Raw genomic sequence first — 23,648 nt, forward strand, 5'->3', positions numbered from 1 at the left:
ACTAAGCCAGCTGTTCTCAACCTTGGGGTCGGGAGCCCAATTGGGGTCGCGAGATGATTTCTGGGGGTCGACAAATCATTTTGGAAGTCAGCTCTGTCTCCACTGTGTTGAAGTGTTCATGTGTTAATGTGTTTTAGTCTTTTTGGTCATTTAATGTCTTTTTTTTTGGTCATTTTGTGTTGTTTTTTTTTTGTCATTTTGTGTCTTTTTTTGGTCATTTTGTGTCTTTTTTTGATCATTTTGTGGTCAAATTGTGTCTTTTTTGGTCATTTTGTTTCCTTTTTTCGTCATTTTGTGTCTTTTTTGGTCATTTTGTGTCTTTTTTTGATAATTTTGTGGTTAATTTGTGTCTTTTTTGGTAATTTTGTGTCTTCTTTTGGTCATTTTGTGTCTTTTTTGGTCATTTTGTGTCTTTTTTTGATCATTTTGTGGTCAATTTGTGTCTTTTTTGGTCATTTTGTTTCCTTTGTTTGGTCATTTTTTGTCTTTTTTTCGTCATTTTGTGTCTTTTTTGGTCATTTTGTGTATTTTTTTGATAATTTTGTGGTTAATTTGTGTCTTTTTTGGTCATTTTGTGTCTTCTTTTGGTCATTTTGTGTCTTTTCTGGTCATTTTGTGTCTTTTTTGATCATTTTGTGGTCAATTTGTGTCTTTTTTGGTCATTTTGTTTCCGTTTTTTGCTCATTTTGTTAATTTTTTGGGTGATCTGAACTTGTGTGTGAAATTCTGTTCAGTGAGCGGGGGTCGCGGACAACATGCATGTTAAATTGGGGGTCGCAACTCAAAAAGGTTGAGAACTACTGGACTAAGGAATGATTGCTAGTAGCCTGAAGTAACATTATGTTACAACTGAGAAGTCTCCAAGTGATGCTTGGAGCACATATGCAGGTGTAGTTTATCAGACGGGGAGTGCCGACCTGAGCAACCAGAGATGAATGTTTGAAAGAAAAAGCAATCTCTGATATAAATGTAGCTATACCATCTTTCAATGCTGGTTTATATTAAATTCCCTAAGCAGGAAAGCAAACTGCCCTTTTGTCCCAAGGCAGCACTAAAGTATTTGAAATTGGGTTAAGGGGGAAATAGCAGTCATTTTCTGTGCTTAAAATGGAGGGTTTTGCCCGGGAAGAAATGATGTGGAGGCCAAGAGAAGAAATGTAATCCATCTCTGTGATGATAGAATTACATAGGAAAAGCTTCAATAGAGCAATTCGCCCATATAAAGAGCTACAACTTAAGAAGGAGATTGACCCTTTATTAAATCAAATGTTCTTGCATGGATGATAACTCCCACTTACAGAAGCAGCGCATCTGTAAGTGAGGTGGAAAGGTATCCTTCTGACCAAATCAGCCCTTTTTCTAGTGGGGCCATTACTTCTCGTTGGAATGATCTTAAGATAAACTTTTCTAAGTCTGTATGAGACCGCATGAGATGTTTTCTACAGAAAATATGATTAAAAGAGCTTCCGGACATCAGAATTTCTACTCTCTTCTTCCCTGTGCTTTTTTTTTTTGGAAAACATACAATATAAAAGATCTCGGGGGGAATGGAACACAGTTTTGCAGAGCAGTGGGATTTCTCTTTATGGGTTTACCTGAGACTCCAGGGCCTGGATCTTTCCCTCCAATTCTGTGATTCTCTCTTCCTTCTTCTGAGACTCAGCCTGGGCCTCCTGCCGCGCGCTGAACTCCTCATCAAACTGCAAGAAAAGAGACACAAGTGCGTGCATATAACAAACACGTGCATATAACACACAGGCAGGTTGGTGAGCGGCACATTGTCTCCAGAGAATATCCGCGGGGCACATCAACAGACACCAAAACATGTCGTCTTACACTCTCTGACCGATTTCTATTCATAGCTCTGGTGGCCCTAGAGCTCTGCTGTCCTTTGTCTTTGTTTCAGGCCTGGCTTTCATGTATGTTGATGGATATAACCTTTGCAAAAAACCAAGCCATGTCACTACAATGATTTCACTGACCCAGCAGGGTGCTCGGTGGACTGGTGGGACAGGACTCTTAAGAAAAAAACATTCAGGACCCCCTTTGTGGTGGCAGACAGTGGTAGGTAGGCTTCTTAAGGTGCACTTAAATGTCATAGAAAATATGCTGGAGGTAAGGTTTTTAATTCTGCAGCTATTTAATTTTAAGTGGACAACAATGCACTAATCAATCAAGCAAATAATTAATAAATGTAATAGAAATTACCCTGGTTGGTAACACTTTCTATGAAGACTACATCTATAGTGCATTATGAGCGCATTCATAGTGAATTATAATGCTCATTATAATCAATCATAATGCATTATGACTGCACTCATAAACACATATAAAGCTTCATGATGCACTATATCAACAGTTATAAATATAGCTTATAATGACTTATAAATCAAAGTGTCTTATGAGTGCTCTTGACTGGTTATAAACTACAGGCTGACTGATGAGGCTTATAATACATTACAACTACTCATACCCCTCTATACACACACCTCAACAATCAATTGTTATAAGGACTCATAGGATGCCATAAGTATAAATAAATGATCAATGCATGCTTTAAGTAAAGTGAGGTTCATATAGACGCATCTATAATGCAGTATAGCTAATCATGATGTTTCATTGTTGGCGTTAAGTAAAGTGTAACACATTTTCATGCATTTAAAAGAAGCTATGCTGCATCATAAGTCATTATTTATACTTATGGCATCCTATGAGTCCTTATAACAATTGATTGTTGAGGTGTGTGTATAGAGGGGTATGAGTAGTTGTAATGTATTATAAGCCTCATCAGTCAGCCTGTAGTTTATAACCAGTCAAGAGCACTCATAAGACACTTGGATTTATAAGTCATTATAAGCTATATTTATAACTGTTGATATAGTGCATCATGAAGCTTTATATGTGTTTATGAATGCAGTCATAATGCATTATGATTGATTATAATGAGCATTATAATTCACTATGAATGCGCTCATAATGCACTATAGATGTAGTCTTCATAGAAAGTGTTACCAAAATGTCTGTAGATTTTACAGTGACCGTAAAATGATAAATGGGTTAATTCAGTTTTAGTAACAATGAAACACTGTAAAGGTATATATCAGCCAAAACTGTATTTTTTACAGTTTTATTTTTTGAAAAATACATTACTCCAATGTTAAATGCACTGTAATATGTATTAATATTAAATATATAGAGATAAAAGTGTCACTGTAATTTTTGCATTTCTCTTTTGTAAAAAAATACTTTTTCTCAATGTTAAATATACGAAACACCATATCTCTAACATAAATATACTGTAATATTTTATGGTAAAATCTTTAATTTATGTGGAATTTATAAAGTATTTTCTTGTCAATTATATGGCAGAACAGTGTTTCTTTTGATGGAAAAACTTATTTATACAGTAAAATTTTATTTTATAAGTCATCATAAGCTATATTTATAACTGTTGATATAGTGCATCATGAAGCTTTATATGTGTTTATGAATGCAGTCATAATACATTATGATTGATTATAATGAGCATTATAATTCACTATGAATGCGCTCATAATGCACTATAGATGTAGTCTTCATAGAAAGTGTTACCAAATGGTTTGTCAGATGAAGAGATAAGCTCTTAAAGAGCCAGCTGCTGTATTAATAGAGCTGGAACATAACTTAACTCCATCCCGGCACTGTGCACAAATAAGTATACATCAGAACATCGGCATTGATTCTTGTAATGCTGATACGGATCATGTAGCGTCACACCCAGGTATCGATCAGGGCATGGAGAATCAATAGCTTGTCTGGGAGGAAAAAACTTTCCTGATGGGAGCCGGCCAAGCAAGGGGAGCTGTTGAAGTGATTAATGTCTCACCTTTTTGGAGAACTCGGCAGCCTTCTGCTCACTCTCTTCAACTTTGGCTTTATCCACGCACTGATCTGCAAGATAAGACAATCACAAGATACTTCAGGGGAACGATGTGCATCATTAGGTCCTTATGTGAGAGTTACAATTAGACCTGGGTCCCAGAGTATATTAGTGCTAATATGATCGGGAATCGTTGAGAAAAGCTCTGTTAGATCCATGGGATGTTAATAACTTCAGATGGGCTTTAACCCATAAGAACCCAGACCAAAATATGTTTAAAGGAACATTATGGGGGATATACCACAGACCAAGTGGACCACATAGAACACATTTATGATGTTTTAAATGAAAAATACTACCCCTAAATGTCAAAGATCTGTGATGTGACATATATATGTTACATTGGCCGTTTATGGTATTTATGTTCATAATATTTCTTATTTTAAAATAAATAAACTAGACACATTTTCTGCTTACAGAAACATAAATTTGACTTTTCCTTTGCATCTCTACAACATATATCAAAATTGGGTAACACTTTACAATAACCAACTAAGTAGTGTTTATAGATGGTTTATAGACCATTTATTTACCATTTACAAAGTGCTATATAATTTTAATTTTTAATTGTTTTCAACCAATTTCTTGAAGGTATATAAATCATTTCAAAATCATTAACATATTTAATATGGTGTTAAAATGTTAAAATGAGTGCAACTAAAACTATTAATAAATTATTAATTATAATGCAATTGTTTTTAATGGTAAAGTAACTGTAAACTTACATTAATAAACCATCTATTTGTCATTTATAAATGATGAAGTTAGTTAAACATTTATAAATCATGTATTTACCATTCTAAATAGTCTATATACAGTTTATAAATGATGATTAAACATTAATAAACTATCTGTTTACCATTTATAAATGATGGTTATTGTAAAATTGTGACATTAATAGAGCTGTTTAACAACAAATTATTTTTCAGTTTTGTTTTTAAGTAACAAATGAATAATAATAAAAACATAAATAAGCATTTGCCTTTTTGTTTGCAACTCCATAAGATATATCAAAAGTGTGACAGGAAATATGGTCAGAACAAGTTAAATGCAACACAGGACACCCTATTAATAATAATGTAATTGTTTGTTAATGGTAAAGTAACTATAAACTTACATTAATATACCAATTATTTGTCATTTATAAATTATGTAGCTAGTTAAACATTAATAAATTATGTATTTACCATTCTAAAAGGCCTATAAATGGTTTATAAATGATGATTAAACATTAATAAACTATCTGTTTACCATTAAATGATGGTTATTGTAAAATGTTACCAATATTTTAGAAATATTTCACAAGCTTGTTTAAAACTAAAATACTATTGTTATTTATTTGGCAAATAACAAACTGAATTCACCTTTTTATACCCAGATTTGAGCCGGCTCACTGGGCTTCTCAAGCATAACATTCAACCATGTGCTATACTATTTTTTTTTACAGTTTTTACATTTAAAAATTCATGGATAACAATAATTTAATATTTAAGCATTAAAATGATCATTTTGGTTAAAGAGCTTCTATTCACTGGTGTACTAACCATTACAGAAACATTAAAAAAAATGATTTTGGTAATTACTAATGCTTGTAATTCAGGACAGCTGTGGCATAAACCAGTGATCTAATAAATGTGTTTAGCACTGGATGTATATGTCTCCCATAACAGGTTGTATAATAAAGAGCTGATGAGCTGCAGAGTGTGGAGATGGCTGTAGAGATGTCTGTCTTTTCTCAAATATAAAGGAATAAGATGTCACTTGTGATTTATTGTGCTCAGGCCCAAAAAATATACATCTGACAGCAGATTCCTGGAAACAGCAATGTCTCCTACCAGTAATCACAATCCAGTTATTCAAGATAATGCACAGACCTTGTTGGGATCAGTTTAATAAAGGAACTAAAAATGCATATCTATATTGATAAACAGAACCATATGTAAGATGAAAAACAGGTATATTTGATTTCCAGGGTGAATCCGTTCCAAAATAAATACAATAATAAAATAATAAAATAAAAATGTCTCCTTTGGGGGGAAAAAAGAAAGACATAAAGTATAAAATAAGCAGGCTTGGTGCCTGATGCAACAGCTGTGTCGACCTTGTGAAAAAAGGACAAGGGAAGGATTGTTTGTTCAATAACCGCCGAAATCAGTCATATTGAGCAACTCTTAGCCCATGAATATGTGCTAATCTTTTCCCATTTTCTCCTCTAAATTTTACTCTCACTAACAGGAGTGTCACTCTGCAGGAATTGCTACCTTTAAACTATGAGCTGTTACCTGAGGCTAAGAGGTGTGTGAGAGAAATCAGCTCGATACTGAAGTACAGAACTAAATTAGCATGTTTGCACTTTTGGTTAATTTTCTCTTAAATTTTTCTTTTTCTTTTTTTGTTGTATTTTTTTGTGTGTAAATCGTAAATCCCCTAATTTGCAACTACCATGTGGATCTGAAGGATAGCGCATGTGCAAGTTGTAAGTGTAAATTATTGTTAGATCACACGTCACGCAACACATATTTCCTCTGCAATATAATTGTCACATTCACAAATTTGAATGTGAAAAAAAAGAAGAAAAGGGGTGGAAAGGCACCGTTCAATAAGCCATGTGGATGTGGCATCTTTGTCATTTGTGTGAATTTAACAAAACATCCTTTAAAGTTTTATTTTTTTTATCAACTGATTAAATCTCAGTAAAGTCGGTGAGAAAACTTATTCAGCGCTGCCTCAGTCCTCTGTGGATAGCTTCAGAAACTTTTAATGACCCTTTGTTGGCAAGTCACAGAACTGTTAGTGACACGACCGAGAGAAACAAAGTGGTGTTATTTTTTTATTTTCTCTGTTTGAAAAAACTTCTCAATTACTAATGCAGTGCAAATAGATGTTTTCTCTATGATTCCAGAAACACAGCCCACAACTCAGAAACCGAGGAGAGCGCTATTTAAAAGGATTCTGAACTTGCCGGATCATTTAAACAGATATAATGTATTATTTATCAGTAATTAGATGACCCTGTCTTATATGTCAAGCCACTGCAGGTGTTTGTCAGAAGAATCTCAGGGGGATCTGCGAGGATAATGAGAATAACTGCTAGCTATCAAAACATTTTTAGCCACATCAGTGATATGCCTCCAGCAGCACAGACTTTAAAAAGGGGGAAAAAACTGGATCTTCAAGATAATTTTAAGGTTTTAAGGATCTTAACTACACATCTCGGGGACTTTTATTGCACATTCATGACTACTTTAGACCTAATTAGTGAGGGAATATGAAGGAATTCATAAAATACCAATCAGATGGGTGAAGTCCACGTCCAATCTTTTGCTGTAGCCGAAGTCAGGGTCCATCCCATTGCGATGCAGGACTACCTGGGACACACATTCTTCTATCACCTTGTAATACTGAGGCCTGAGGGGTCAGAGAACATAAAACAGAACAATTAGACAAGCCACAGAAAAATATGACTGACACAAACTCTACAAGGCTAATTAACCACAAATTATTCCCTTATCCAAGCTAGAGGTCACAAAATGCCATGTCAGAAAGGGTGCTGCTGGAGAAAATAGGCACCCTATTAAATTTGATCACTTGCTTCACCCCGATCATGAAATTAGCAGATTAATGGGCACGCAGAACCCAGGTCCGTGTTAGTCCGTCCATTTCAAGGTGACAGACGGTAGCCAAGGCTACGCTTGCCCTCTTGCCTAATTTGCAATCATCTTTGCCAATTAGAGCAACCATAAAAACTGAAATGTAAATCTAATCAGTGTAATGTGTGTAATTGAAAGCACAATGACCAGGAAAACATGTCAGCCAGTTAGGAGTGTGAGTGAGAGCTCGGTGTTGTCGAGCAGGGTGTCTGAATCAGCCGGAGAGTCCCATTCCACCACACAGGTTGGTATGTGACCTTTTCTCAGTAACATTATCAACTTTAATTGCAAGTGACATTTAGCAAATACAATGGCAGCTTAAGCTGAGCTCCAAACTGAGAAATAATTATTTTCTAAGCATGACATTGACCAGAAGTTGGTGGTTAACTTTGTAAAAGACACAGCATTTTTTTTTATTCTCTTTAAAGACTCAAACTCCATTTATTTTGAACTGGAAGGGGAGATTTGAATTGTTTAGCATTGAAATTAAGGGGATTTTCAAAGTTGAAAACTTTACATGGGAATTAACAGGAATTTATGGGAATTAACAGGAATGTCAGCTCTTAGCAGGAAACTTAAATATAATTGTGGAAAATATATTTTAGCATAATCTTGACTAAAACAACCAGATTACATGCAAGTACACTTGAATATCTGCTCTTCCTCAATCACATGCACATAGCACATGCACAAGTTTACTTGTAAGTTTACTTACAAATAAATCTGTTGAAATGTTGTGTTTTTTAATTGTAATAATTTTCATGGATGTCTGCTTATGACAAAACAAAATGTTTATATTTATGTTTGTTTAAAAAACTCCCAATTTCCAGTTAAAAAAAATCTGTAGTTTCTATGGAAAGTTTCCAATTTGGAATATTTCCATAATTCCTCATCTTAACTTCCCATGGAAAGATCTGATAGGAATTGATAAGATTTCATTGAAACCAATGCCATTAAGACTCAATTCTTTTTGGATTCTAATTACAGCATTTGTTTTCATTAAGGTTTTCTTCTAAGCCAGTCTGCTTGGTGCTAGTTATTATTGCAGGATATTTAAAGTCAGTAATGTCCATGCTCCCTGGTTGCAGAAGCAGAGGCCCTCGTGGGGAGAATGTTTAAGACATGGAAATTCTGCAATTTCCGCCCATGTTGCAACATGTTTCAACCTACTACTGGTGTTTCCACCTACATTTTCTGCAGCGTAGACGCATGAGTTTAATGTTATTGTTTTGCAATGCACAACTGGCAAAAAGAGCATTTATCAAAGGAACTGATAAGCTCAGAGTCATGGATCAGACAATTATTTAATAGTAGGAGAAATACAGTACCAGCAGCTGGCTATGGGACAGCCTTTTGTTTTAATAATCACATCAACTTCTTTTATCTCCTTTTTAAATAACAGTTTTCTTGTGCGAACAGAGTAGAGGCTATGATCTTCTACGAGTCCCAGAGCACAAATATGCAGTACAACACTCCAAATATCTTCCCCGTGGCAGCTGGTATTTCTTTAATTTACAGATATTCTTTTCCTGTCTTCGAAAACAATGGTTTCTTTGCAAATTCCTGTTTTAGCACATCAGTGTACATCAGTAGGATGACAGCTAACACTGCCCTTTTAGATTCCCCAGATTGTCCGATAGATTCCTGTGACAATAATTGGAATTTCAGAGATTCAGAGAAGATTTTACGAAATCGTTGATGCAGATAAGGAACTCAAAGCATGATCAAAGCCTGCCTGTCTGAAGGCTCTGCATGAAAGCATTAAAGGAAGGAACATGAATGTTACTTAAATGTAATAATTGAGTTGAGCAGGTAGAGCTGTGAGCAAAGTGTGTGTTGTCAGGTGGGTTAATTTTGTGTAAAACCAAAGAAAAAGCACATATATCTAAGTATGTGTCTAAGGAAAAGGAACATGATGAACAGCAACTTGTTATTATCAGCATTAAATGGAATTGGAAGTTTATTTCTGAGGCTTTGACTCTTAACTGTTGCCCATAAAATTCAAAGGCTATGTTCTGTTGGTACCTTGTGGGTGGACAGGCCATATCACGTTATGAACAGAAATATGAAAGAACACAAAATTCTGAGCCAAAGGAAATAAGAATAAATCAGCATTTAGGTGCACTGTTTTGAAAGCATGAAATGCCATACATTAAGCTTGAGCTGGCGGATTCGCCCACTCATGATTGGAACAAGCTGGTGAAAGCTCACACATCGCCCTGCATGGCTTAAGCACTGTGGCACTCGGCTTACAACTGTCACCAATGTACACCACATTATTATCTCAATAAGCCGCCCTATTTTCCCTCCGTCCTCCATCCTCTGCCACCAGCGAGCAGATAGGGGCTGGGTGGAGATAACTAGAGACGCAGAGAGTGACCCAGAACTGTCAGGCCCCTCCACAGTGGGCAGGGCTGGGCTCCAGAAGCTAGCATATGTCCCCGGCTGCATCATTCCCCACCTCTTCTTTTACTCTGGCACCTTCATTTCTTCCGATGATAGCTTGCAGTTCAGCACAGCCCCAGCCACTTGATCCAGCTCTGCTCCACATAACCAGTGTAATCCCCATATCACGAGGCTCCAAAAGAGCAGATCTGCTCTATATTTACTGGGTGGGTTTGATGTGCTCCCATTCATTAGGCTTGCAGTGAGAGATTAATTATCAAAAATAAACCCAAGCCCCAGAGGGAGAAGCAACAACTAATGTTGTGTTAGGAGGAATGACAGTAGACAGAACATTTAAACCGTTTGCCCACTGTAGACCTTCTTATTATTAGAATGCTTGTTACATTATTCAATTAATTATCCTTTAATGTTGATTATTACTTAACACACAAATCAAGGTACAAACAAAAAAAGCAAACTGGGTGTCTGTTACCTTCTCCTTAGGCTAACATGTAGCTTCTAGTAAATAAAATGATGTTTTGTGGTTGAACAGTTTTAAAACATGTAGTTTTAGCATAAAATGCAACACTTTAAAATTTACTAGAAGACTTTATGTTAAAACAACCTAGTTAAATTGCTGAATATAATACTTATTTCCTGAATAATTATGTTCATTTTCATATGATAAAGGTAATCTTTTAGGCTAAACCACTTCAACCTAACTTTGTTTTGTTGGCTGAGCACAATTAATTCATGTACTTCACTATTTTAAAAAGTAGTTGTAACTACCCTATTAAATAAAGTTACTCTTAATAATGTCATACACTTTTAAATGGCCCAAGAAAATTATGTTAGTATGTTACAATTACCCTTACAAATCTAGTTAGACTGACCCCTGGTCATTAATTAACAATAACGCAAATACATCATGTTGACCCAACATATTTACATTTTGTTCACTTAACAAAACTGTTTCTCGCTAAATTAAAGCATTTTATTTAGGTGGAAATTATTTCCATAATTTTAATACGTTCTGGGAACAAGTTATTTTTTTGAGTGTAACACGTGTCCCATCAATTCCAATAAATACCACGATTAAAAACAACATAATCCTTTATTTTAGATGGAATATTAGGAGCATGCATGCTTTCCTTTGAACATAAAGCCAAAGTCTGTCACACATTACAACTTACCTGAGACTGCCACCATTAAACCATTTCAACCAGATCCATAAATATAAGACACATTCTCTGACCTAGCTATTTTTATTCCATGTTATGTTAGCATGAAAAACTACTGGCCCCGATTTGCACAAAACTTTTTGGAAGGCTATAAATACCATTATAATTTGTATTTGAATCACAGTACAAATGCACTAATTAATTTTCACTTTTCTTATTTTTTTTTCTTATTGCAAGATAGGTCATTTGTGCTCCATTGGTGTTGGAAGAATCTGAAAAATCTGTTTCTTGATCATAATTCATGGCTCGTCTGACTGACTAAACAGAAATAAAATAGATAAATAAACACCATTACTGAATGTTCATTGTCAGTCAATTGCTGACCATTTAAATGAAGAATAAATTAAAAAAGTAATAAAAAGCTAACATTTCTAAATCACCCAAAAGCATCACTCACTGCATTATATACAGTCATGGAAAAAAATATTAGATCACCCTTGTTTTCTTCAGTTTCTTGTTCATTTTAATGCCTAGTACAACTCAAGATACATTTGTTTGGACAAATATAATGATAACAACAAAAATAGCCCAAAAATATCTATCCATGGTTTTCTTGATAATGATTTTGGTTATTATCAAGAAAACCATAGAAAATGTCTAGAGATCAGCTCTTAAACTAAACTCTTATGAGCTATTTTTGTTGTTCTTATTATATTTCTCCAAACAAAGAAAACAAGGGTGTTCTAATATTTTTCCATATATTTTTCCATATATACATATATATATGTATGTGTATATATATATGTATGTGTATATATATATATATATACATATATATATATATATATACATATATACATACATATACATATATACACATATATATACATACATATATATACATATATACACATATATACATACATATATATACATACATACATATATAAACATATATACACATATATACATATATACGTATATATACATGTATACATATATATACATATATACATATATAAATACGTGTATATATATATATATACGTGTATATATATATGTACATATACATATACATATATATACATATATATGTATATATATATATATATACACACACACACATATATATACATATATATGTATGTTTTTTTTGTTTCAAGTTTACAAAATATTATACACATACTATGATATTTCTTCTACTATTGTGAAATAGAACTACTTATATTTCACATTCACCCAATTTAATCACAACATGAAAACATGGTAACATTCAGGGTGAATAGTGAAAAGAGACTTTCTAGTTTCTATTGGCAATAGCTGCATGTACTGTAGCTCTGCAGCCTCCATCATCCTCACAGCACACACCGTGATGTATGGGGAATATATATATATATACATACATATATATATATGTATGTATATATATATATATATATATATATATATATATATATATATATATATATATATATATATATATATATATATATACACACATCCTCACAGCACACACCGTGATGTATGGGGAATATATATATATATATACATACATATATATATATGTATGTATATATATATATATATATATATATATATATATATATATATATACACACACACACACACATATATATGTATATATATATGTATATATATACATATATATACAGATATGTATATATATATATACACATACATATTTTTATACATACATATATGTACATATATACACATACATATATATACATATATATACATATATACACATACATATATATACATATATATGCATACATATATATACATATATACATACATATATATACATATATATATATATATATACATACATATATATACATATATACATACATACATATATACATATATATATATATACACACATATATACATACATAAATAGATGTGTGTATGTATATGTATACACATATATATACATATATACATATATTTATACATATATATACATATATATACGTATATATACGTGTATATATATACACATATATATGTATGTTTTTTTGTTTCAAGTTTACAAAATATACTACATATACTATGATATTACTTCTACTATTGTGAAATAGAACTACTTATATTTCACATTCACCCAATCTAATCACAACATGAAAACATGGTAACATTCAGGGCGAATAGTGAAAAGAGACTTTCTAGTTTCTATTGGCAATAGCTGCATGTACTGTAGCTCTGCAGCCTCCATCATCCTCACAGCACACACCGTGATGTATGGGGAATAAAATGCCTCAGTCAGAATGAATTCCTCGTGTTAATGTCTGTGTGCGCACATGTGTGGGTTTGTCCTTGCATTTGTGATGGAGGTGGGAGGAAAAGATATTTCAAAAACATATCTTTAAAAAGACCATCAGTTTTTTTGTGCTATTATTATTATTTATTTATTTTATGAGCACTGGCTGGTACTGATCCCTGCTCATTGCTGGCTCACAGAGGGGAACATGGACAGCAGAGCCGAGGTGGACGTGGCTGTACTAGCTGGTTAATGTGAATTCTATTTCTCACTTCCTACGAATAGATGTGGAATACATTATTCATAACTCCAAGGGAACAGCAACTTGTCTATGGTAAATTCATCTTCTTCCTCACATCCTCCCTTCATCTTCCAACTTTCTTTTTTTTTTAAAGTCTTATTTCTGCAAAAAGGTCTGACACAGCAGTGAATTCATCAGTGTCACTCCATTTGGAGGAATGGCAGCTTTCCTGCCCAGTGAATGACATATTTGCTATTCAAAGGCAAAGTAGATGGTGAACCCAACCATTTAAAATCACTTAACAATGCCAAAATACAGAATACTATACATACCTCATCTACGGTTTTTTTTATATGATCCCTGCATGGTGTACAAGATATTTCATGTTCTATGTTTCATCTGACTGTAAGAATACTTTTCTCCACCCAAAAACTGTACTTAAAGTCCCAGTTAAATGAAGTACTATGACTGTTTCTCAGTGAAACTGAATACTTGAGCAGGAAATCAAATCTTTCACATTTGAGGTTGGGTTGCCAAAAAGGTTTTGTGGCTGCTAGCCAGAGCCTGCTAGCTACTACTATTGGTAAAAAAAATAAAATAAAAAAAGACTTTGCAACAAAGCATTGTTTGTCTCGCAGATGACAGACCCCAAGACGTAGTATGATTCAATTCTGATACAAAAATACAGAGAAATTGATAATTGCTGGCATATATTGTAAAATGGTAACACGATATTAACCAGGATGTGTTCGGAAATGCATATTTCATTTCATCTCAACGTTTCAATTTAATCAACAAATAAAAGAGTCAAGTTAACTTGTAGGTGTTGCTTTCAGAGGCAACAGTTGCAAAAGTTGCAAAAAGTTGCAGTAATATGAAAGTAGTTTAGGTTTGCCTTTCAAACATGAATATTCTTTTTTTTTTTACTTTTGGGAGGATAAACACACAAAACTAGTTCTCAACCTGGCTTTTACTTTTATGTTGTCAAAAACAAACAAAAAAGACCCACAGAGGCAAAAACGACCACCTGAAAGTAATAAACAAATATGTCCAGAGAGCCTCTGTGTGAGATGTTTCATATCCACTGGTAAAAACAAACACAAAACAAACAAAGCCGAGACTATCCAAGCATAGACAGAAGAGCATCATGAGGTCCTCAGTCAATAAAAGGCCAGTGGTATGTAAAAAAAAAACACAACTTACCTGATGTAATAGTCATTCCTGATGAGCAAGAGATGCTGCAGTATTGACAGGAAGTAGGCCTCTGAACCCGTGTCTTTCACCATGTTGGACAGGAGATGGTAAACTTCATTCATATCAGTACAGGAGAGCAGAGTTAAGGAAAACAACTTCATGATAACGTTACTTTTAAGGCAGAGGTGTCAAGCTCTGGCCCGTGGGCCAAATTTTGCCCGCAGTATAATTATATTTGGCCCGCGAGGAAATGCCAAAATATAATACTACAAATCCCAGAATGCTCTGCTGGTGTTTTGGCTTGAACACAGTAGATCAGTGTGGAGCAAACTGAGCAACAATTAAAGTTTCTCTTTATGCACTTTTTCTTGCTAGTCCAAGGCTTGAATGGTTGCACATTCATTGAAGGATATTATTATCAGTCATTTGGTTTATTATTGTTATTTTATTCTTACATTTATTTTTAGCCTGTGGAAAAAGATTACTGTTAAATTTAAATTTAAAGAAGGCCGCATATAAAATATAGGGACATTTGATTTTTATTTAAATTTTATTGAAGAAATGAATGCCATTGATGTGTTTGTTTGTTTTATTTGATATTCGATATTGAATATTTGCAATATTAAGTTATATCAAGCTTTGCTTGTTCCGTTTCGTTTGAACTTGTTTAGGTCCATTTTTTCCAATAAATATCAATGTTGGCCCGCGACTTTGTCCAAGTTTAAAATTTTGGCCGACTGTGTATTTGAGTTTGACACCCCTGTTTTAAGGTTTCCAAGTTAATTCAGTGCACACAAATTGACTTCATTATTCTGGTGCATTCACCTCCTTGTAAATATTTACATATCTAATGGTTCTGGTTTTGTTTATAACTACTTATTTATTCTCCCCAGTTCCTCATCTCAGGTTTTCTGACAGGCATCATTGTGCAAAAGCAAACGGAGAAGTGATTCCTCTTATCCATTTTCTCTCTTGGGAGCTAAAACAGTGTAAACAGCTAAGTTGAGGTAATAAAGAACGCTCCCTCTGGTTTACCTGTCACTCCAAACCTTTCAGAATAGAGGAAATTAATTACATGAAAAACTCACTGGTTTGAATGTTAAAGGCAAGAATGATGGGGAGCAGATCATTCGCAGGGCAAAAGTGTATTTCAGCTCTCAGATTGAAACTGGCATGCACTCAAGAGCAAAAATTCATGTCATTAAATTTGCAAAAGATATTGATTATATGTCTTATGTTTGCTTTCCCCAGGAGGAAGCAGTGATGGCTTTGACATCTAAAACAGATGTTAAATCAAACTGTCTTTCTTTTTTTCCTCCCATCCTCAGATATCATATATGACATGCATTTTTTTAAATGTTTATCTTAGTGATGCTGTCTATTTAAAGAAACAGCAAATGTTTGATATTGAAATGATCAAATCAAAGACAATGCAAGGACAAGATGACAGACAGTATATAGGAGAAAATATGCACATACATTGAAAGACATTTTAAATTTCTATGGAAATGATACATTTGTAATACAAGGTCATTTAGAAATAATTTAATTTGTGTTTCCCAAACTTATATTAGAGCTCTAAAAGTGTTGCCAAGAAGCACATAATCCAGGAAAATGAATGATTTGGAGCCTGTTTAATTTGTTTGCTGGAGAAAGGAGGATTTCCCCGTGGATACTCATCTTGTTTGAAAAAGTGGAATAAGCCTCTCAAATATGCACACACATGCAGAAAAAAATGGAGACTAAGGAGACAGTACCCTGTTAAGCTTGCAGAGATGAAAACCTGATTACCATCATAACATGAAATGGAGATCTTGACAATGTGTGCTAAAATATTTACATACTGACTGCAAAGCAATGAAGTGACACTTTCTACATGGCGGCAGCATATGTTGTGATTCCTCTTCCTTCTGCTTCTGCTAACATTAAAATGCATTTTGAGCTTGAAGATTCAGACTATATTAACCTCTTCAACTCCATGAGGATGGCTCAGGGGCTCAAGTCAAAATATAAAAGTACCAAACGTGTTATGATATCTTGTTCGGGAAGGGCTGAAATAACGCTCTAAAGTTAGACTACATTTTGGCGAAGGGAAAACCAGTCAGCCCATTTTAAACAAGGTCCCATGACCTCTGACCTTACACACATGTCGACTTTATACTCATCCCATAGAGTTTAGGTGAGAAACTACGCAGTTTTCGTCACAAATTCGTCATTATTTCCACCTTCCACCTTGTATTTGTATAGTTTGACATACTTGGGTCTCTGAACAGTCTTGGAATTGCAGAAAATGTGTATAATGAAGGCGGCAACCTCCGGATCTGAGCAGGGAGGCAAACCAGGAAGTGCCTTAAGCTGCATTCTACCGTAAGTTTGGCTGCAAAAACATTTCTGTCCATTCATTTCAATGCAAAATGAGACAATATGGTCTCAATCACTAGTAAAAAATCTTCTTCAAGACATCTTGATGTTAATAGTTCTAATAATGGCCCCATTTAGAAGAAAATAGAAGATAAAGAATTGTATGATTTGGGGCGGGGCTACCTTTGATTGACAGGTCACTGACAAGGCGAGCCGTAACCAGGAGAGAAGCAGAACAATGCGTATCCACGGCAACGAGTCAAAAAAGTTATAAATAACGTTATATAGATAGAAAAGAGGACGTTTAGCGGTTTGGTCTCATAACTTTGACCCTTTCATTGTAACAAAGTTTCTCAGAAGCTTCCAGAACAGAAGTTTTCTCCAATCAATTGCAGAATCATACAATTCTTCCAAGAATTTCCAAAATGTCAGAAGTTTTTGATACAAAATCAGACCAAGGATTTTTCTATTTTGTTCCTCAAGGTCTTTGTGTCAACAATGTGGTATTTTCAATTTTTTTGAACTATTTTTTATCAACAAAAAAAGGTTCAATTTTGCAGCATTTCTGTGTAACAAATGGCATCAACCAAAAAGTAAAAAATAAAAAATAAAAATAAAAAGGAAATTTAAAAATAAAAATAAAAATGGGAATGGACTCATCATAATGTTCAACCCTTCATTTTTTTACATTTAATAGGCAATTACTACAGATTTATGACTAGAAAAACGTATGTGTTTATTAATCTTGAGGATTTATATCACTTCTATGTGGCATCTACTGTTGAACTGCTATCTCCCCCTAAAGACCATTTGAAAAAAAAAAGTCTGATATACAAATAATAATTTGAAGGGTTGAGTATTCCTTTAAGGCTAGACAGACCATCACCACTAATACAACTAACATGTTAAAGAAAATGCATATTATAATATTATCTATGGATCAAAAACATGCCAGATTGGATGGGTCCGATGGGTTCAATGCTTCATTTCTGTCCTAATATTATTTGTCAGGTTTCATCAACATCTAATGAAGGATGACTCTGTAAGAGAGCATCAATAATTCAGATGATTTATTTCCTGAAAAAAAAAAAAAAAGAAAAAAAACAACAACAACAACAGCCCAGCACTTAACTGCATTCTCCATTTCCTATCCTATCATCCACACTAAACAATCTGCAGCCACTGCAATTGGAGAAGATCAATTCTTTTAAATACTGTTTGACACTTTTCCTATTAATTTCAACAATGTCTGTAATTAAACTCCCATCCCATATCAAATTTTTGAGAGAGAGAGAGGGATGGGAATACAGGCTCCTCTGCAGTATCATTTCCCTCCCTTGTATTAGCTGAGTATGAAGCCTGGGAGAATTACCAATCCTGTGAGATTCAATTATAGCCTCACCACAGCAGCATTTGAGAGGACATGAGAAGGAGCTCAGACTGGGAAAGTATCCAACTAGCTTCATCTATCACTAAGCTGCAGACATAAACCTAATGTAGAATGCCAATCCATTCGATGACATCCCCTCCACGCTGCCTTTCCTCGCTCTCTGTCTCTCTCTTTACACTCCCTCTCCAAATTATGAATAAACATGAGTGGCAGTCAAGTGTGACGTCGGCCAGTCAGTGGTGGGGTCAATCAATCACCATTCCTTAGCTCATTAATATGTATTAGTGGCCTGGAGTCACCTCATCGGCACCTGGGCCGGACACAGAGGAGACGAGACTCTCCAGGTTAATATTCATGAAACTGCTGTGAGAAACAAGACACATATGCAATGCTCCGGTCGCAGCAGTACGACTAGCGTGATATCGTGCATATGTATGTGTGTCTGCTTGAGTGTGTGTGTGTGTGTGTGTGTGTGTGTGCTGTGCAGGGACCGGGACAAAGGGTAGCCTAGGCATTCGAATCATGCTCAGAGCCCACAGATCAATACCACATTGTCCTTGGAAACAAACATTGGGTCTTCTCATTTGTGAACCTGCTCAAGCACATCATTAATCCAGGTGCACTTTTTTTTTTTTTTTTCCCTCTCTCCATCTTCTCTCCACGCACGCACACACACACGCGACCTCCTCCCCTCACCTACATGTGTCAACAGAAACTGTCACTCACGGCAGCACTTTGTGCCAGAACTAGAACTCTGGGATTTGGTGGAAGAAGAAAAAGGTTGCGGGAATGAACATCTGCATAACAATGTCACCGTCTGGTTTGTCTGCTCACAATGTCAGCCATTCATACATAGCCTGAGAGAAGATTTGTGAATTATTAAAGGGGTCTTCTCCGGGATGCTTGAAGAAGTTTCCAACTCTGGACTAAATTGCTGCTCACCTTATCAACTTCTCTACTCTGCAAGTTAGGAAATAAATGGACATTGGTGGAGAACTGGGAAAGAAAATTCACATTTCAAAATAAAGGAACAAAAAAACAAGTATCGATAATGCCTGAACAGAAGAAACCCAGTCCATGTAATGAAATCAACATGATCTCACAGGAATCCGTGAAATAGCCACGGATTAGCTTAACTCAAAATCCGTGGAATAGCCACGGACTCACTCAAATTTCCGTGAAACTGACACGGATTTCGCTACAATGCAAGTTAATGACAGTCATATCCCGTGGCTATTCCAACATACAAAGTGATTATGTACATTCACTGAGTGAATATTTAGAAAATAAAACATATATTTCTCGCTAGAAATGTGATCAAAATCCATTTTTATGCAGAAACTATAAGTCAAAATATTGATTTTTTCACTAAAAATGAGAGAACTGTCCGCCATGTTTTTTTGTTCTGACCGCCGGAACCTTGAAAGTCACGTGACTTGGAACAAACCAATAGGAAAAAATATTAACTTGCATTGTAGCGAAATCCGTGTCAGTTTCACGGAAATTTGAGTGAATCCGTGGCTATTTCACGGATTTCTGTGAGACCAGGTTCAATGAAATACAACTGCACATAAAATGTTTAATTATCTACTGTGACTAGTAAATGGTAAGAACAGGGCCTCTGTTTGTGTTGTTAACAATGTGTTATTAACAAGAGCCACAATAATGCTGATTCTGTCTGCTATCCTGGGTCAGTTTGATTATTTTTCTGGGTTAACATTTTTATTCTAACACTACAATTGCAGATCCTTCCATGTAATATTATTTGCACAAATACAATTAAATACTTTCGTTTCATTTACTGACTTTCTTTGCCCCAAGCATCAACATCTGAACCATGCAGAAGTGCCTTAAACCTGCATTATTTTTCATGGCAAGTCCAGTTGTATAGAAGTCTATATGGAAATTACCCGACTTCTCATTTGATTGATGTTTGCAAATTCTCATAAGTTTGGGGTCTCAATCACTAGTTTTTGAGTCAATTTCAATGCAGAATCTTGTAAATTATTATCTAATTTAGAGTAAAATAAACGATACAGCAGGGCATGCTAAATGGTAAGAACAGGGCCTCTGTTTGATATCTTCCTTATGAGTCTAGCAACAGCCCTACTTAACCCAGCAACAACAGACAAAGGAGAAAAAGTGAAGAGGAGGGGAAGAAAAGAGTAAATAAAAAGAGGATGTGGGAGGTTTGGATGACGGGGTTATTTACCTAGTATACCTGGTAAGATATGGAGTTGGATATTCTCCTCTGGCTCCTCAAATCCTTCTCTAATGAATCAGCCATGAGAGGCTTTACCCTGTAAAGCTTGACCAAACCCACAGTGTACACTCATCTCACTCTGCTAGTTCTGCTGGCCTTTTCATCTGTATATTCACACGGCGGGAGGACAAAAGGATATTCCATCTCGGCGCGGATGTCATCCAGGCGATGGGAGAGTTCGATGGAGTCCTCCTCCTTGTTCTCGTTGAACACCTTCAGCTGGATGTCCAGCTCCTCCGTCTCTTTTAGCTCCTGGAATCAGTTAGACACACAGCTGAAAATATGAAGCTGCACAAAAGGTCATCTTGTGATGTAAATTCTGATAAACAGTTGTAGCACCGCCAAGGAATAACTTCAACACCGCTTCCAACAACTGATTGATCTAGTATTTGTATTGAATGTTGCTGAAACTTTTGTTGTCTACATTTCTACATAAATATTCTCAATGCCTGTAACAGAGTCATTTAGTCATTTTGTTTCTTTTTTTTTGTCATTTTGTGTCTTTTTTGGTCATTTTGTGTCTTTTTTTGGTCATTTTTTGGTCCATTTGTGTCTTTTTTGGTCATTTTGTTTCTTTTTTTTGTCATTTAGTGTCTTTTTTTGGTCATTTTGTGGCTTTTTTTGGTCATTTTGTTTCTTTTTTTTGTCATTTAGTGTCTTTTTTGGCCTTTTTTTTTCTTTTTTGGGGTTATTTTGTTTCTTTTTTTGGTCATTTTGTGTCTTTTTTGGTCAATTTGTGTCTTTTTTGGTCATTTTGTGTCTTTTTTTGTCATGTTGTGTCTTTTCATCATAATATCGTCATATATGAAGCTGCACAAAAGGTCATCTTGTGATGTAAATTCTGATAAACAGTCGTAGCACCGCCAAGGAATAACTTCAACACCGCTTCCAACAACTGATTGATCTAGTATTTGTATCGAATGTTGCTGAAACTTTTGTGTCACTTTTAATCGGGTCTGTTGTAAAAAATGATAACACTAGAATATTAGTTTTCCTGTTCCAGCTGTACGGAGAACAGTGAACTGCGGCGCCTTGAACCCTCACTAGGTATTCCAGACAGAGCCTATTCCTGCACACCTGTTCCAGCCACGAGGGGCTACAGCAGTGCTCTTTACCACTTCCCTATGAATCACCAGCAGTGGAGTTTACAGACGGAGACAGGGCCAAATGTAACCCAATTTCTGCAGGTATCAATCACCCTGCACTGTTTTTTGGGCGCACCATCTGTCTTGAGCAACAGTGGTTCGGAGGGAGGTGCACAATGCCACAAAAAAGAGGGGGAAGGAGAAGAGGAGGGCCAAATACATGTGTCAAGGACTATAAGAACAAAACAAATTGTGCTCTTTTTTTTCAGCGGAGTTCACTTTTTCTTTGCCAACAGCTCCGCCGGCTCCTGAGCATAACTCATAATTAGATGAACGAGTGTCAGTTTGAATGTCGGCATTAAAAGCGGCGAACGTGGCATTCATAAATGACTGTACGCTGAGACTCTTTCATATTGGGGGGCAGAATTGGAGATAATTAAAGTAATGACAGTAATAATCAACAGGAGCAGCTGGGATGACTTATTAACAACTGGCTCTGTGACACGTTCACCCCACTCGCTACAAATGAGAGCTTGAGTGATGAGTTGGAGCTCGTTTGCCTTCGCCTCATGTGAAGATGTGTCGGCCTGCTGGTAATGATGCCAGAACGACCTGTGATGAGGTGCTGGCACGTCCTCACATCTGACATCAGCTACTGGTAGTGATACCACTATTACTACCACTAGTCATTTATCTAATGATATTGAAAATCTTTTCTTAGGTCATTTGTGTCATATTCCTGAATGGGTAAACCAACTACAAAGTGTTATTAACTGGTTATAAAAGAGCCTCTATTTCAGCTGTTCTCAACCTTGGGGTCGGGACTCTAATTGGGGTCCCAAGATGATTTCTGGGGGTCGCCAAATCATTTTGGAAGTCAGCTCTGTCTCCACTGTGTTAAAGTGTTCATGTGTTAATGTGTTTTAGTCTTTTTGGTCATTTTGTGTCTTTTTTTAGTCATTTCGTGTCTTTTTTCTGGTCATTTTGTGGTCAATTTGTGTCTTTTTTGGTCATTTTGTTTCTTTTTTCTCATTTTGTGTCTTTTTCTGGCCTTTTTTTGGGTTATTTTGTTTCTTTTTTTTGTCATTTTGTGTCTTTTTTGGTCAATTTGTGTCTTTTTTTGGTCATTTTGTGTCTTTTTTAGTCATTTTGTGTCTTTTTTGGTGATTTTGTGTCTCTTTGGTCATTTTGTTTCTTTTTTGGGCTTTTATGGCCTACATAAGTAAACAAGAAAATCAGCGGGAAGATTGTCTAGATTATATCCATTTTTCCTTTCATACTTTATAAAGGAAAATAGTTTTTGTATTACTACATCAAGTTTACACACATGGGTCAAAAATGACCTTGTGCATTAGAAGCGTAGTGATACAAAAAGTGATTCACTAAATTAACAACTTGAGTAAATGTGTAACTGTTATATTTCTTATTTTTAAGGTTTAACTTTAAAAGACTTGTTAGAACCACCAGATTACATTGGAAAATCACATATTTTAACATTTGAGACTTATTAGAGCCACCAAATAATAATTTCCATTGAAAAAACACCAATTTAACAAAACAGGATTAATATTTACATTAATATTTGTGTCTTCTTTGTCAGTTTTTAAAGACATTTTTAAGAAATGAAAACAAAAAATTAGGATGTATGATGATCAAAAACAAGTTATTTGAGGAAAACCTGCAATACTGAAT

The 23,648-nt window shown here is 35.0% G+C and overlaps 1 protein-coding gene across 2 annotated transcripts in view; it reads right to left on the reverse strand.

The window, feature by feature from the left end:
• diaph2 (diaphanous-related formin 2) overlaps positions 1-23,648 on the reverse strand; it is a 519,741-nt gene that overhangs the window by 322,796 nt on the left and 173,297 nt on the right. For both annotated transcript variants that reach the window (XM_059345604.1, XM_059345603.1), the window contains exons 13-17: positions 21,011-21,123; positions 14,867-14,983; positions 7,209-7,327; positions 3,866-3,930; positions 1,596-1,700 (exon numbers count right to left, since the gene is read on the reverse strand). In XM_059345604.1, the coding sequence (XP_059201587.1) occupies positions 1,596-1,700; positions 3,866-3,930; positions 7,209-7,327; positions 14,867-14,983; positions 21,011-21,123 (519 nt within the window). The remainder of the gene's footprint in view (positions 1-1,595; positions 1,701-3,865; positions 3,931-7,208; positions 7,328-14,866; positions 14,984-21,010; positions 21,124-23,648) is intronic.

This window comes from Centropristis striata, chromosome 12 (genome assembly GCF_030273125.1).
Source record: "Centropristis striata isolate RG_2023a ecotype Rhode Island chromosome 12, C.striata_1.0, whole genome shotgun sequence".
Classification (NCBI taxonomy): Eukaryota; Metazoa; Chordata; class Actinopteri; order Perciformes; family Serranidae; genus Centropristis; species Centropristis striata.